The sequence below is a fragment of the Antechinus flavipes genome, chromosome 2 (assembly GCF_016432865.1).
Source record: "Antechinus flavipes isolate AdamAnt ecotype Samford, QLD, Australia chromosome 2, AdamAnt_v2, whole genome shotgun sequence".
NCBI lineage: Eukaryota > Metazoa > Chordata > Mammalia > Dasyuromorphia > Dasyuridae > Antechinus > Antechinus flavipes.
This window is the reverse complement of record NC_067399.1, coordinates 367,211,173-367,226,619: the sequence shown is the minus strand read 5'-3', so window position 1 is coordinate 367,226,619 and position 15,447 is coordinate 367,211,173. Positions and strand designations below refer to the sequence as shown.

The 15,447-nt window shown below is 34.3% G+C and overlaps 2 protein-coding genes across 3 annotated transcripts in view; one reads left to right on the top strand and one right to left on the bottom strand.

Annotated features, from left to right (window-relative positions):
- AFF4 (ALF transcription elongation factor 4) overlaps positions 1–2,503 on the top strand; it is a 79,980-nt gene extending 77,477 nt beyond the window's left edge. For both annotated transcript variants that reach the window (XM_051978251.1, XM_051978252.1), the window contains one exon: positions 475–2,503. In XM_051978251.1, the coding sequence (XP_051834211.1) occupies positions 475–602 (128 nt within the window). In that variant the 3' untranslated portion in view covers positions 603–2,503. The remainder of the gene's footprint in view (positions 1–474) is intronic.
- A 4,609-nt stretch (positions 2,504–7,112) lies between these two features.
- On the bottom strand, positions 7,113–8,998 carry LEAP2 (liver enriched antimicrobial peptide 2). Its single transcript, XM_051978253.1, has 3 exons — positions 8,881–8,998; positions 8,205–8,344; positions 7,113–7,446 (listed from the first exon to the last, which is right to left on the bottom strand). Exons 1-3 carry the CDS (start codon positions 8,935–8,937, stop codon positions 7,410–7,412), a joined length of 234 nt encoding a protein of 77 aa, XP_051834213.1. The 5' UTR covers positions 8,938–8,998; the 3' UTR covers positions 7,113–7,409.
- Positions 8,999–15,447: the final 6,449 nt, after the last annotated feature.

The window sequence follows — 15,447 nt, the reverse complement described above, 5'->3', positions numbered from 1 at the left end:
AAAAGCATCTTCTAAAACTGGCTCAGTAAGAATCCTCTATATTCTAAACACCAGTCTTTATGTTCCAAGTAAAAGAAAGAATAAAATGATGCCAAATTGAATTGGAAAATGGGAGATTTCCTAAGGCAGTGTAGTACAATTCTGATTAAAAAACCAACCATAAGTAGAATTGGATGCTTCAGAAGAGTGGATTCTTTTCTACCAAAGGTCTTCACCTGGAAGTTTTAGTGATCACTTGTCTAGGATGTGGTAGAAAGGGTTTCTGTACAGCTAAGGTTTGTACTAGAAAACTTTGGAATCTCTTCTGATGCTGAAATTTAGTGAGTCTTTGCATGAGGTATAGAATGTTCCATAGGAAAATAACTATTTTAAATATAGTTTGCTTAATGTTTCTCAGAGAAGGAAAGAAAAAACTTATTTTCTTCTCATAAATTATGGATATCTTGATTTAATTGATGTTTTTCCTCATTTTAGAGTTCTTTGCTGAACTGGATAAAGTAATGGGTCCTCTCATCTTTAATTCAAGCATCATGACAGACCTAGTTCGTTACACCCGGCAGGGACTTCATTGGCTTCGTCTGGATGCCAAGTTGATATCTTGAACTGAAGGATTCTTACCCAGAACATATTCTCGTTGCCTCTGATTTTTCTCCACAACACTGTGTCATATCAATAAGGAAGACTGCCATAACACTGCTTAGTCAACACTAAGAGCAAGGAATGCTTCTGCCTCACTGTCTCATGTAAAAGTTGTGTTTTTGGTTTTTGTTGTTTTGTTATTGTATTTTGTTTTGTTTTGTTTTTTGTTTTTTGTTTTTTCTTTAAACCCAAAGCCATCATGTTAATGGACTCCTAAAATATTCCCTATTTGGAAAGTTATTTAAGTATTTTTACATCTGCAGCATATTGATAAGATGCAGTTTTAGCTAATCTGAAATGGGATTGGAATTCTAGTTGTAATGCATAAGTAATCAATTTAAATCATATTTATTTTTAATTTTTTAACTGCCCAATTTGGTGGGACTCTTTTAATAATTATTTCTACCTATAAATTTATCCTACCAAATGCTTAGCAGAAATTTCATGCAGACACTTTTATTTATGTACTTTAAACTTTGTTCTCAGTAATGTCTCCATGTGGTAAAGCTTGTAAAAGAGGATTATTATATTCTCAAATGTAAAGACATGTATTTAACATGTCTGTTGCCTCTTACTCAAATCTTAAATGACAACTACAGTTTTAATATTGCAGAATTTGTACTTAATGTTAAGGAAAAGGACCCAAAAAGGTTTCTTGAACATGTGAAAAGAAATTTAAATATTAGAATATAACATTCTAGATTGGGGGGAAATCATGTTTGATTCAAGATGGTTTGTTATTTTAAAAATCATGATCACACTTAATAATACCATAGCAGTCTCACAGTGTTAGAGTTACTTATATTTAATGAATTATTAAAGAGATCAAGAACATGAATTCTAGGAGATATGCATCATACAGAAGTTTTATGTTTGTTTTTTTTTTTTTTAATGAAAGGACAATCTTGAACTTTTAAAAAAATTTTGTTGTAATTTTATTCTCATTGTTTTTGTCACTTGATATTGCATTGAAAACAGTATATTTAACCATTTGAAAAAATGGGTTAGAAAATTCCTTAGAGTCATTACAATCTCTGTCTCTTCCAATGAATGAGAAGTTTTGTTCAAAAATTCATATCCATCTTCAGAATTCTTTTTATTTTCTCTTTGTGGATTCATTTGTGATATTCTGATATGCATGTACATTGATTGCTGTGGAAATGAGCTGGAGTTCAGGTGTGTCCTATTTTATCTTACAACTTAGAGCAAAGTTGTAAAACTGTTCTAATCTGGAGACATAGAACTTGTTTTAATCATGTATTTACCCCATTGTATTATGAAGGCCCCCAATGAGTGATGATTATTTCTGTTGGGAGCAGAATATTCACTTTAGAGAAGTATCTTACTGTAAGTAAAAGGAGAGCCCTCCATGGGTTTGAAGTGGCTGCTTTTGTAAAAGTTGTGCACCAAAGTACCTTTCCATACAAGGTGCTTATTGGAATACAAGGTGAGAACTGTACTGTTTGTACTTTGCTTAGTGCCCCTATCATGTCTGGTGTGCCTTAAATCTTTAACATTTAGATGAAGACTTGATGGACTGTTTACAGACGAAGTGTCACAGGAGGACCAGGTCTACTGTGTACAGCTGGTTTTGTGCAGTAGTTTAGGTAAAATTTCATTTTCTTTAAGACTAACCATGTAGAAATATTTGCTTTTATAAATGGTAACCCTTTAGTATAGTGACTTAGTCTAAAACTAGGGAGTCTGGATTATATAAGGCTGCTGAAAGAAGCAGATTTTCTTCCCAGTACCAGAAATGCATATATGCTTTCAGGAAAAAAAAAAAAAAAAAGATTGCACTCAATTTCTGGGTTATCATCACGTGCCAAAAGGATGGCAAGTGCAAAAAAAAAAAAAAAAAGAATTGAATGTTGAGTTGTAAACATAGTACAACATCAAGTACTGCAATTTTATCCTCTGAGTTTGGTCTTTTAAAGTCATATTTTACAAACTAGCAAGCTTTTATTGTATTATAGTTGCATATTTATAGGGCTTCCTTGATTGTTTTATACTTCCAAAAAAAGAGATGGTTTTCTACTGTCAGAGAAGGGAAAGTTAGCAGACCAATGTGGAATTGAAAACTTTTCCTCTGGTAGATTTCTATCAGTTTAGCACCCTTCTGAATTTAATCTGTGTGTGTGTGAGTAAGTGAATGAGTGACAGAGAGACAAAAAGGAAGGAGAGACTGACTGTTAGGGGCTATATTCAAAGAAGAACCTTCTTGTAAAGTCTGTAATGATGTTTTAGTAAAAAGTTTTTCAGCTAGCATCAAAGCAGATACAGTCTTTCCCTTTTAGCTCCACAGTGTGTTGGGGGACCTTAAGGCCCTATGTATTTTATATACCTTTGTATGGCCTAATGGTCAGCAGAAACTGCACACACACGTGTGTGTGTGTGTGTGTGTGTGTGTGTGTGTGTGTGTGTGTGTGTGGTTGTGAATAGAAATTCTCATGTATGGTGAAAGGTGCTGCACTAAAATATTTTCCTTAAAATTGTATTCATACTGGGATGACAAATTCTTTTCAGTTGAAAAGTATTTCCTTCCAGTTAGTAATAGGCAATAGAAAGTTTGGGTCTGAGTAATTCTATTTCAAATGCCATGGTTTCTTGCAGAAACCCCAGTAGCAATGTGTAGAATATGGCCTCCCTGACTCTGTGTCTGCAGTCATCTGGATATTTGGCTCTCTTTTGTAGGTGAACTTTCCACCTCAAGTTTCTTGTGACTTTTTTATTTAACTTTTAAAACTGAACATAGCTAATGACAAAAAGTTGATCTGACCTTTAATATATCGATCATCTTGGAAATACAGCTATTTAAACAGATCACATAGTTTCATTAAAGACTAATTTTTTCTGCTTCCTATCATACATACATAATTTAGCTAATATTTTACCCATTATATACAACCAAAGTATGGAATATTGTCATGTCCAACAATGCTTTTTTCATTCTGGGAGCCTCAACATAGCCTGGCTGAGCTAGGTCGTAAGGACCCCAACCTCTTGAAATGATGTAACTTTTCTTCCCGGCCATTATCATCACCTGTCAAGATCTTTTTTTTTTTCATCCCCTTCAATCCTGCTTCAAGAAGCAGACCTGTAGTTTCCACCTAGTGAGGTGGCTTATCCGTGATTTTTGTTTACAGCACCAATATTCCCTCCTTTAAAGCAAACCTTAAAGAAGGTGGCTTTTTTAGGAGTTTTATGCTGTGACACAGGATGAGATTTGTACATAAGTCTGCCAAAGAAGGTGTTTGAAAAACTCTGGCCTAAGCCAACATTGTAAACCAGTCTCAAATAATGAACATTTGGGGAAAAGGCCACTTCTTATTATACCAAGAAGGTTCCTATTATTGTGGATCGATATATATTTATATATCAGTGTTGCACTTTGAACCACTTGTAGTTTGACTAAATTCTTTTCTCCACATCCATTTCTTCTTTTAATTAAAGAAACATCATAATCAGATCAGGCTGGCTCAGACAGCATTATTTAGTATTGGCTGAAAGTTTAAAATATTATGGAATTTATTTGATTTATAGCAACTGGGTTTCTCTTTATGAAGCAAGATTACAGAAAACATCTTTACAGCTCAAGGTTTTGACATTCATTTTTAGTGGATTATTAATAATAATAATCCATGTGAATCCAGTGTAGTCCCAGTCATTTTGGTTGAAGATAATTTAGCCATAAAAGGAGTACATTCTGCACTCTTCTTGGTGTAATAGCGAGCAGTTTGAATCTTTAGAATTATGTACACATACTCACTTTATATATAATGTATTTTTTAAAAACCATGAAATCAGTTTGTCTAAAGTATATATGTGTTAGTATTTTAGCTTAGTGCACCCGTTTCCACATTATTTATTAAATTGACCTAAGTCACTTTCTCAGTGACATTTCTGTCACTTATTCAGTGACATTTGTTGCATAGTAATGTACAAGAGTGCAATGTGTATTCCTTTAGATTAAGAGTTTATTTGCAGTAAGCTCATTCTAAAATGTATCTGTGCCCTTTATTAATATGTCAGGGCTTTGTAAGGGGGGGAGGGGGGAATCAGGTGAAGAGGAGTCTTAATTTTCCAATTGCTATTTGGATAAAAATGGCCTCATTGTGTGTTTTATTTATATAATATTTTGCTTTGTCACAGGTGCACTTAGTGGGATTTTTGTATGAAGTAGGTTATGTTAAGCCTGAGCAAGTCCAAGTTTTTAACTCACCCCACTGGGGAGTAACCATTGTACAACCTTATAGAGTCTATGACTAGAATTCCTCAATTCTTTGAAACACAAATCTCATTATCTTTAGCTTTAGTATAAGGTATGGTGGAGAAGTGAGTTTTCCCCCCAGTAAAAAGTAATATGGACCCAAATTAATTCTGCATTAAAGTAAATGATACATGAGTTAACTTACTTCCAGATGACTTGAGTAAATTGTCACCAACAGTTTACGTTAGTTTGCCAGGGTTGGTGGTTTCTAAAAGTGCTTATTAAGCTAATGGAGCAACTTTTGGCTTTCTAGAGACTAGAACTAAACAGAAGTCACCTATTAGAATATTATCGTTAAGACTGATTTTAAAGGTAAAGTACTTCTTTCTAAGTTCCATTAGGTCTCTTAACCAATAGTTCAGTTGAAGAAGCTTTGATACTTCCACCACAAGAGGTCAAGCTGGGAGTTAGGGCTGTACGTAAACAGATTTTGCCCTGTGAAAATCTTAAAGTTGCAGATTGGTTCTCATGCTTTTAAATAGCCTTTGGAGAATAAGCCCATTAATCTTATGCCATTATTCAGTATGTCTTAAAATAAGCAAGAAAAGGCTATCCAGAAATGTGGTTTAATTATAACTATTCACCTTTGAAATTCTCTACCTGTTTTATTTCATCAGGAAAAAGTGACCGGAAATGCTGCCTTTCAAGTCTATGCCATGAGGGCCCATATTTATTCCACTAGCTGGTGATGTAGACTTTCAAAAAATGTCCCTGTTTTTGTGACTTTATGCGTAACCCTAGCAAATTATTCAACTGAGCATTCATCAGTATTGTAGTACTCACTAGTTGAGTTGACTGCATTGATACGAATGCCTGAAAGTTCACCTAAGACCAGACATGGTGTTAGCAAGCACAGGTCCTAGAATTTGTATCTGGTCTCCCTTTTGAATGATTTTAAGCAGTTTTATATATGGAGGATGAAGTGCTTATATATTTATTTAAAATCCTTTATCTTATTTGAAATTATAATTATTTGGTGAATAAGGGTTTAAGGTTTTTTTGTTGTTTTGTTTTTGTTTGTTGGGGGAGGGGGGGGATATGGAAGGGAAGCTGGGGAGAATAGCTAACTTGTAAGCCCTGGTTGATCCTAAGGAAAAAATATTGTTTAGTGACTGACAAGATGTCTTTATTTGTATATGACTTAAGTCCCTGTTTTGCATTTATTTTATCCAAATTATTTAGGCATCTGACATTTTCAACCAAAACTTAAAATATATACTGTGAGTTTTATTTGTTGCAATACACTTAAATTTCAAGGGATAGTTTGGGGCTCAGAAGTTAGGATTTTAAAGTCAATATGTGCATTTCACGTAATAAAGCTGTTAATGGTGAGCAAAGTATTATATACTAACTAGATTTTTCCACATCTGTATAGTATATTCTATGTATTTTGTGGTATTGAGATTATAGAAAGTTTAGAGTGTCTGAAACATGCATTTAATGTGTATTTTTAAACAAATTTATGGCAATTAAAATATTTGGAGAAAAGGGTATCACATTTCAATTTGTAAAGATCTTTTTAACTACTGTGTCATTAAATGCTTTGTATAATGCAAAACCATAACTGGAAAAACCTAAGTTTAATAAATATCAAATAGATTTTTCTGTATTAAACTTTATAATTAATGTGTTCTTTACACTTCTATTTTTTCTCTTCTAGTTTGGATTCTTATTTTATATTTTTGCACTGGATCCATATTCTTTGAAAACATGTTTTGGTAGATGTATTTTTACTTTATCACAAATCTTATTCCTGCTTCTTAATTGATCAGTAGGATTATAATGTGATCCATGTGCATAGAAATCAGATTGTTGAAATGATATTGTATGAAAGTTTTAGCTCTTATTCTGACCTTTGTTCTTAGAGTAAGATTTGTCTCTGATAAATTTACAAGATTTTTCAGTTCCCTTGAGGATAATTTAAAGCATGATGTATTTTTTGGAAGGTTAGTAGAAGGGTGTCAGAGTTACTGATCATAACTTTGTCACTGGAAACATAAGTGAAAGATCAGTGTTACACATATAGGTTTTGAAATTATAGACTTTTGTCTTAAATTTTAACATCATACTGTATTATTCCTATTCTTTAACATGTTATTGACCTCCTCCCTCAACTTTTCAGACTGAAAATTTTTCTAACCCGTTATATAAAATAATAGATGTATTTTTCTACATTCCATACACAAAAAGCTTGAATTCCAGATTTGTTTGATTGTTAGGAAAAGATTTTTTAAAAAGTTTAATTTTTCAATTTTTAACAAAAATACATGCATATAAAAATACATACTCTTAAGTTCAAAAATTTGAAGGTCTTCATCCATGTGTTCATGTTCTTTAAGAATGGTACTGAGTAAAGGTATGCATCTATCTGCCTTTAAATATTAAATAGTAAAACAGCTTCACAGATAATTTCAGGAGTTATGCAGCTAATAATCAATATTCCATAGAACGGAGCATTGTTAGAAGCAGCTGCTTTCTTCTCTTTTTTTCAGTTCACATATTATTCCTGGGTCATGTTGAGGGAACAGCGTCTTTTCCTAAGTGAATAAAAAGACATGTTAATGGCAGAGGCATATATATACATGCATAATGCATATATACATAAACAGATGCACATGTATGTAAATTAAAACTTCTATTGTGTTGCCCCATTTTGGACTCTTATATGGTAGAGAAAGTGCAATTTGTCTTTCTAAACAGTCCTGATTACCTGAATTGTTGCTAAACTGACCAAAAAAAAAAAAAAAAAGCAAGCCTAAATCCCTGTACCCTTAAGATCTATCGCTGTCCCAGACTATAGTCCCAGTTTTGTGCCAGTCATGAAGAAACAAGGATGTATATGCATCGCTCTCTATCTCTCTTTCTGTGTCTCTTTCTCTCTCTTTATCTCAATAAATAAAATGTCCTTGTGTCTTAAAACCTTCTAAACCTTCTATCTCCTAAACCTAACAGGCATTCTTTTCCTTTTGTACCCTCTCTGGTAGGTAGGTGATGCAGGGGCTAGAATGATGTGGCCTGTAGTCAGGAAGATCAGAGTTCAAAATCAGTCTCCAACGCTTTCTAACTGTGTGATCCTCTCTTTTCCTCAGTTTTCTCATCAGCTAAATGGGGATAATCATGATTGTGTAGGGATTAAATGAGATAATAGTAAAGTGTTTAGCACAGTGCCAGTCATATACCTGGTGCTATCTAAATCTTAGCAGTTTTCATTAGCTATTATTTCTCTTGCATTCATACTCTCCCTTCTCTCCAAATTGTTCCTGACACACACACACAGCCTCCAAATTGTAAGTACCTGCATAGTCTTGTGATGCATTCAGAGTCATCATGACAAGATGCCCCAATGGGCCTGAGGGAGACACCTCTCCAGAAGGGGGTCATTCTTCTAAGTCTTCTCTGGGTTGAGCTCTGTTTGGGCAAGGGAGATGATCCCACCTAAAGAATAGAGTGGAAAGTGATGATCATTATAGATACCAGTTAAGTAATGTCTCTAGCTTTCCTCACAGCAGCCCTGTGAGATTAGGAGAATAAGGAAAGCCTTTGTTTAGCCCAATGTCAGGGGCAGCTAGATAGTGCAGCAAGTCCTGGAGTCAAGAAAACTTATTTTCATGAGTTCAAATCTTTGGACAGTAGCTCTGACACTAGTTCTGTGATTCTGGACAAATTATTTAGCCCTGTTTGCTTCCATTTCCTCATCTGTAAGATGAGCTAAAGAAATGACAAATTACGTCAGTATCCAGTATTTTTGCTAAGAAAACCTCAGGTAGGATCATGGAAGAGTTAGAAACAGCTGAACAACAACAACAACAAAAAGACCTGCCTTACAGAGAAAGGGGAAGAGTAAAGGTTGAGCTTCAAAAGTGAAACAGGTCCATCTTTCCTTCAGTTATCTTGCAATCTGCCCCAAAAGGCTGTCATGTTACAGGCATATTTGCCCAGAATTATGGTAAGACCTTACCCCTTATCCTTACCTGACTCACGAGCAGCAAGCACACCATGAACAAGGCTAAGAGTTTAAGATGCCCCATGGCAGTGTGTAGGAAGCTGGAGATGTGACTGCCAACACAGACCTCTTGCTTTTTATAGGTCGAAATCACCCTAGTGATTAGTGGCTGCGTGTAGCAGGAGGCAAAGGTTGGATCAAAGATCAGAGAAACTTTAATAAGTTAATGTCTACTAGAGTAATCTGCTCAAGGTCTGTCCCTTAGGCTAATTCTGTTTGCTGATTCCTCTGTTGACCTTTGAAATGGTTATTAACTGGCCTAGTTTGCATTTTACCCACTTTAAGAAAAATCACATCTTTATAGTTCCCACTTTTTTCTTCTTCCCTCTGGATCCAAGTCAAGCCATAGATTTAAGGAATCTGACCATAATCCATTACTGTCACTAATCAAAAATGTTCTGGTAATTAGCCCTTTTAAAAATAACATTAATAGTCACATTCCTGTCTGGGAAAGGACAATTTGTCTGTTTATGTCTCAAACCCTGTGTGAATAACTGCCTTTTCCTTTAACAAAATGTTTTGTTGATTTTTAATTTTAATAATACTGTCATTTCCCAATGACTTTTTTACCCATCCCCAATAGAACTCTCCCTCAGAACAAAGAGAAAGAGATACTCAGAATACATTAATATACTGGCCATAACTAATGATCTCTTTCATCATCTCTCCACCACTTCTTATTTCATTTAGTGTTCTTTTTATGAGTGTAATTGTTTTGTAAATTGTTCTAATAGTTATCTCACTTCAATTAATACACAGTGAAACTATAAACATAATAGATCATATTAAGAAAACTATATTGACAGATCATAACATAATTCATCTTTGTTTAAAACGTAGGTAGATTTTTCTTTAATGTGAACAATGGTATCTAAAACCAAGAGCTAATATTTGTAAATGAAGAAGTGTTAATGATATAGGCAAAGAGAAAACAAATTTATCAACTTTTGCTTATAATAATCTTAGAGAACCTAGAGGTTCAACTAAATTAATTGAAACAATAACTTGGCATAGTAACAAGATACAAAATCCACCAACTAGCTAACCTTTCTTGGATATTACTGACAGAGAAAAATTCCATTTAGAGTAACTAGAAGGTATGAAATGTTTGGGAGTGTACCAAGACACACAGGAAGACTTCCCAGAAAATACCTGAATAATTAGAAAGATCATAAATTGTACATAATCGGATCATATCATGTTAATATAAGAAGAATGACAGTGCTACTAAAATTTACTTATTTGGGTTCATACCAATCAAATGATCAAAGTGTTACTCTCAAAAGAAAAAAAGCAGTCTGTATTGGGGGAAAATATGCTCCAATTCACTAATAAGAGAAACGAAAAGTCAAACAGAAAATTCAGACAGTTTCAATATAGTACACATTAAATTGATAAGATGACAAAAGGAAAATTTTGAGGCTGTGGATGGACAAATACACTAATGCAGAGCTCTGAATTGGTCTGGCCATTCTGGAAAAACAATTTTGAACTTTCCCCTCCAAGTCACTAAATTATATATACATTTTGATCTAGCAATAACAGTACTAAGCATTTATCCTCAAAGAGATACAGTAAAAGAAAAAAGGACACTCATGTACAAAAATATTTGTAGCATAAGCTTTTGTAGTAAAAACTGGAGTCTGAGGAAGCACCTGTTAATTGAGTTGAACAAATCCTAGAACCTTAAGAAATGGTGAAAAGGACACGTTCAAAGAAATTTGTCAAGTGTGTATACAGATAAAGTAAATAGAACCAAAACAATTTATATACAATCATTAAATTATAAAGAAACACAATGAAAGACCTAAGAACTCAGATCAAATGACTAAGCAGAATACAGAGGATCAATGATAAAATATGCTTTCTGTCATTAACAGAGGTAATAAACTAGAAGTGCAGAATGAGAGTCATTTTTGGATAAAATCTGTGTGTAGATTTGTTTTGCTTGATTTTTTATTCTTACTACAAAAGAGAGTGGTGGGTTCCTTTCCCGCCAGGTGGGTGAAGAATGGGTTTGGTGATAATAATTGTAGCTATAAAATTTATAAATAAAAATATAAATTGCAAATATAATAAAAAGTAGAAAGATGTCATTGCAGTATCTTAAAATATCATGTGGGCCAACAGTATGAAGTAGATATTTTCCTTCATTCCTCACAACCTTTCAGTGTTCTCTAAAATGATAATCATTCATCATGGATGTAGCAATTTCAGTCTCTCCAGTTGTCTTTACAATCTAAGACATCAAGAACCCAGACAAAATAAAAATGTAATAAGCAGCTGAGTAAATCAATAATCCCTAAACCATAACTAGGTGCTCACCTACACCACTTTCCCAACAGCCCACCATACATTCACTGGTGGCACTTCAATAGCTGCTGTTGATGACAGAAGTCAACTCCATCCCAAATCTCCCTCCCACTCTATCCCCAAGTGCTATGAATATCCAAATAAGAAGAAATTGGCTTTACGCTTTGATAGCCTGGTAGTGATCTGTGCTGCTAGACTAGAGAACTGAAGAACAAGGGAACAGGGATAAAACATGTAGCAGCCCACCAGACCTGGAGGGAAATTACTAGCATTTCTCTAGGGTCAGATCTGTCCTCCCCAGATACTGGTCAATGACCAAGGCTGGTGAATCATGAATTAACCAGCTTAGAAGCTGAGAGAGACTCTTAAAATTCAGCCCTCAAAGATACCAATGTCAAAGGGAAGGAATCAGAAAGGAAGCAATAAAGAAAAATAAGGAAAAAAGATTGAAATTACCAAAGATGTTGAGGGGAATAAAACCTTGTGCATAAGCAACAAGTTATTACTAGCAGATGCCAATATGGTGCAAGACAAAGGAAAATGAATTAACATCTGATGAGGCAGAGGATTCTGTTTTCCCAAGACAGAAGAGAACCATAGTAGGATGTTCCTGAATAGTTTAAAAGAGAAAAGAATTGTGAAAATAAAATTTATGATCTATACAACAGAAGTAATTGGTAGAATAGAAAAGCTTGAATCTGTGGTGGCAAATATCAAAGAAACAAGAAAGAGGATAATTGAGAATGTAAATGATCAGAAGTGAAGCACAATATAAAAGAAATGTGTTAACATTAAAAGAAAGTATGACCTCTATACAAGGGAAACCTGTTGACCTTGATAACCTGAATTAAAAACAACTATCGGGTTTTAGGGCTTCCAGAAGAACATAAAACATCAAAAAATCTGAACACCATAATGTAAGATATAAGAATGCCTAGAGTTTTCAGACAGAAATCAAAGTACTAATTCAAAGAATGCTCAGATCTTCTCTCCACAAAAAACTCATGCCAACACACCTGTAGTCCAAATTTTGTAATGACTAATGGCTAAACTTAACAATTATACTGACCAACTACAAATTCTATAAATTCCAAAATACTCAATTTTCAAAAGGAACTGGATTAAAATAAGACTGTTCTATATTCACCAGAAACCAAATGAAGGAATGGAATATGTTCCAAATAGCAGTGAAGCTCGAGAAGCAACCCAGAATGCCATACCTTGCAAATTTGATCCAAGCTATGAAAAATATTCAATAATAAAGAGGCATTCAAAAGATTGCTGGGAAGAAAACTAAAACTGAAGGAATTACTTGCTTTTTAAATAGTCTAGATAACATATACAAGAAAGATAAACAAATATCATAAGTATGCTCATTTCCTTTATATCCAAACCTCTGATAAAAATGCTCAACAACACTGAACCAAATGAAAATCTTAGGCACATTCCTTCTAACTTGACAATCAAACCACTAAAAATTATTAAGACTAGTTTTTCAGTTCCAAAAAACTAAAACCATCATTATTGTCTAGCTTGTGTTTTATCCATTTTTCCATAGGAATGACATACCAGACTTTGTCATACTTTTTGTAGATGATATTTTACTTAGAAAACGTAAGAGACCAAATTCTTCATCTGTTTTTGTACTTGTTGCTATAATGTCAGACTTTGCATGATACTATGGATGATACTATCCATGGTGTCTTCTTGGTAAAGGTACTGAATTGGTTTGCCTGTTTTTTTTCTCCAATGAATTAAGGCAAGCAAAGGTTTAAGTATTTTTCCAGAGTAACACAGCTAGTACCTGAGGCTGAATTTGAACTCATGAGTTATGTAGCTGCCTCATTATATTTTTTACTAACTATAACCTAGTTGTAGTTTAAAATTTTTAAATAGTTTAAATAGTTTTTATTGTATTTTAAAATGCAAAAACTATTCTTGGCTCACTGAGGCTGAATTTGGTAACTTAAAAATTGACCCTAGAAAGTCAGTAAAAAATTAATTGAAATAATAACCAGCAAAATTGTTTTTTGTTTGTTTACAAAACATATGCATGGATAATTTTTCAACATTGACCCTTGCAAAATCTTCCGTTCCAAATTTTTTCTTCCCTCTTTCCAACTCCTCCCGTAGATGGCAGGTAGCCCAATACATATTAAATATATTAAAATATATGTTAAATCACATATATATATATATATGTATATATATATATACACACACACACACATATATTTATTCAATTATCTTGATGCACAAGAAAAATCAGATCAAGAAGGAAAATAACCTGAGAAAAAACAAAATGCAAGCAAATAACAGAAAGGGTAAAAATGCTATATTGTGGTCCACACTCAGTTCCTATAGTCCTCTCTCCTGGTGTAGATGGCTCTCTTACTGAACAATTGGAACTGGTTTGAATCATCTCATTGTTGAAAAGAGCCATGTCCATCGGAATTGATCGTGGTATAGTCTTCTTGTTGCTATGTTTAATGATCTCCTGGTTCTGCTCATTTTACTCAGCATCAGTTCATCTAAGTCTCTCCAGGCTTCTCTGAAATCATCCTGTTAATCATTTCTTACAGAACAACAATATTCCATAGCATTCATATACCATAATTTAGTCACCCATTCTCCAACGGATGGTCATCCACTCAGTTTCCAGTTTCTTGCCACTACAAAGAGGGCTGCCACAAACATTTTTGCACATGTGCGTTGCTTTCCTTCTTTTAAGATCTCTTTGGGATATAAGCCAGTAGAAACACTGCTGGGTCAAAGGATATGCACAGTTTGATAACTTTTTGAGCATAGTTCCAAATTGCTTTTTAGAATGGTTGAATGCGTTCACAGTTCCACCAACAATGTATCAGTGTCCCAGTTTTCCCACATTCCCTCCAACATTTATCATTATCTTTTCCTGTCAGCCAATCTGAGAGGTGTGTAGTTAACCAGTAAAACTGTGGGAGATAAAATAAATCTACACAAACACAAAAATTATTAGCATTCTGAATATTGGGGGGGAAAAGGAAGAAAGAAATTTCATTTAAAATAACCACAAAAGTATAAGGTATTCCTCATTTTTGGCTCTATTTCATTTTTTAACTTCATCATAAACTGAATATGATTGCCCCACCTAAAAAATAAATCCCAAATATATATGATAGTATTAGTCTCTCAGGTATAGAGGGGAACACAGACCCTCCACAATTACAACTTCCAGGGTCCCCAGTTAAGAATCTGAAGTCCTTTCTTGTACTTTTGGAGAAATTAGTTTGGAACCTGATTACAAAGAGATTATTGGTAATTTTTGAGAGAGCAGTTTTAGTTGAGCAATAAGGTTGAGAGGGAATGACAAGGGTGAAGTGAGGAAGTAGAGGCAACCAGCAGAGATAGCTTTTTCTAGGTATTTAACTAGGAAAAAGTGGAGAATTATAGGATAATCTCTTTGGGGATGGGCAAGGATGAAGGGGAAGATAAAGAGAGAAAAAGAGAAAGGTTGAAAAGATAGCATACAACAATACATTAAGATTATATAATACAAATTTATGGTGAACTCAGAAAAGATCTGTGGCTTCCTCCTTTGGTATGCAGAAGTTCATGTGTAAAAATGAAGAAAACATGAGTAGGGCTGCAATTCAAGTTGAATGAGATGATAACTGAAAACTTAGAGGAGGTGAAGTGAATCAACTCAATTCACTTCTCTTTTACTTACTTTCTTCCCCTGTCAGGAAGAAACCTATCTGTCTATTATCAGGTACAGCCAATTCCCAGACTATCCTATATGTATAGAATGTTTGTGTGGATGGAACTTTTTATTCACCTCCACTGTGCATCTTTAAACAAACTTTGAGATAATGATTGCATATCTTTAGACCCTAGACAGGTCTAAAGGGATCTGATCTGCCAGGTATTCTATCTAGATCCCCCTCTAAGCTTTCAGGTACTTTCCCTCCTCCTTGATCCCTCCCTCTGAGTTCTTGCTTTATTTCCCTGATTTCCCTGAGAAACCCCCAAGGCTGTATTTTCCCTATAAAAGATATGCTCTTGGAAAAAGAGCAGGACCAGGAGATCATTATATACTTCAACAACAATACTATATGTTCTGATGGACCTGGCTACTTTCAGCAATGAGATGAATCAAATCAGTTCCAATGGAGCAGTAATGAACTCAACCAGCTACACCCAGCCAAAGAACTCTGGGAGATGACTAAGAACCATTACATAG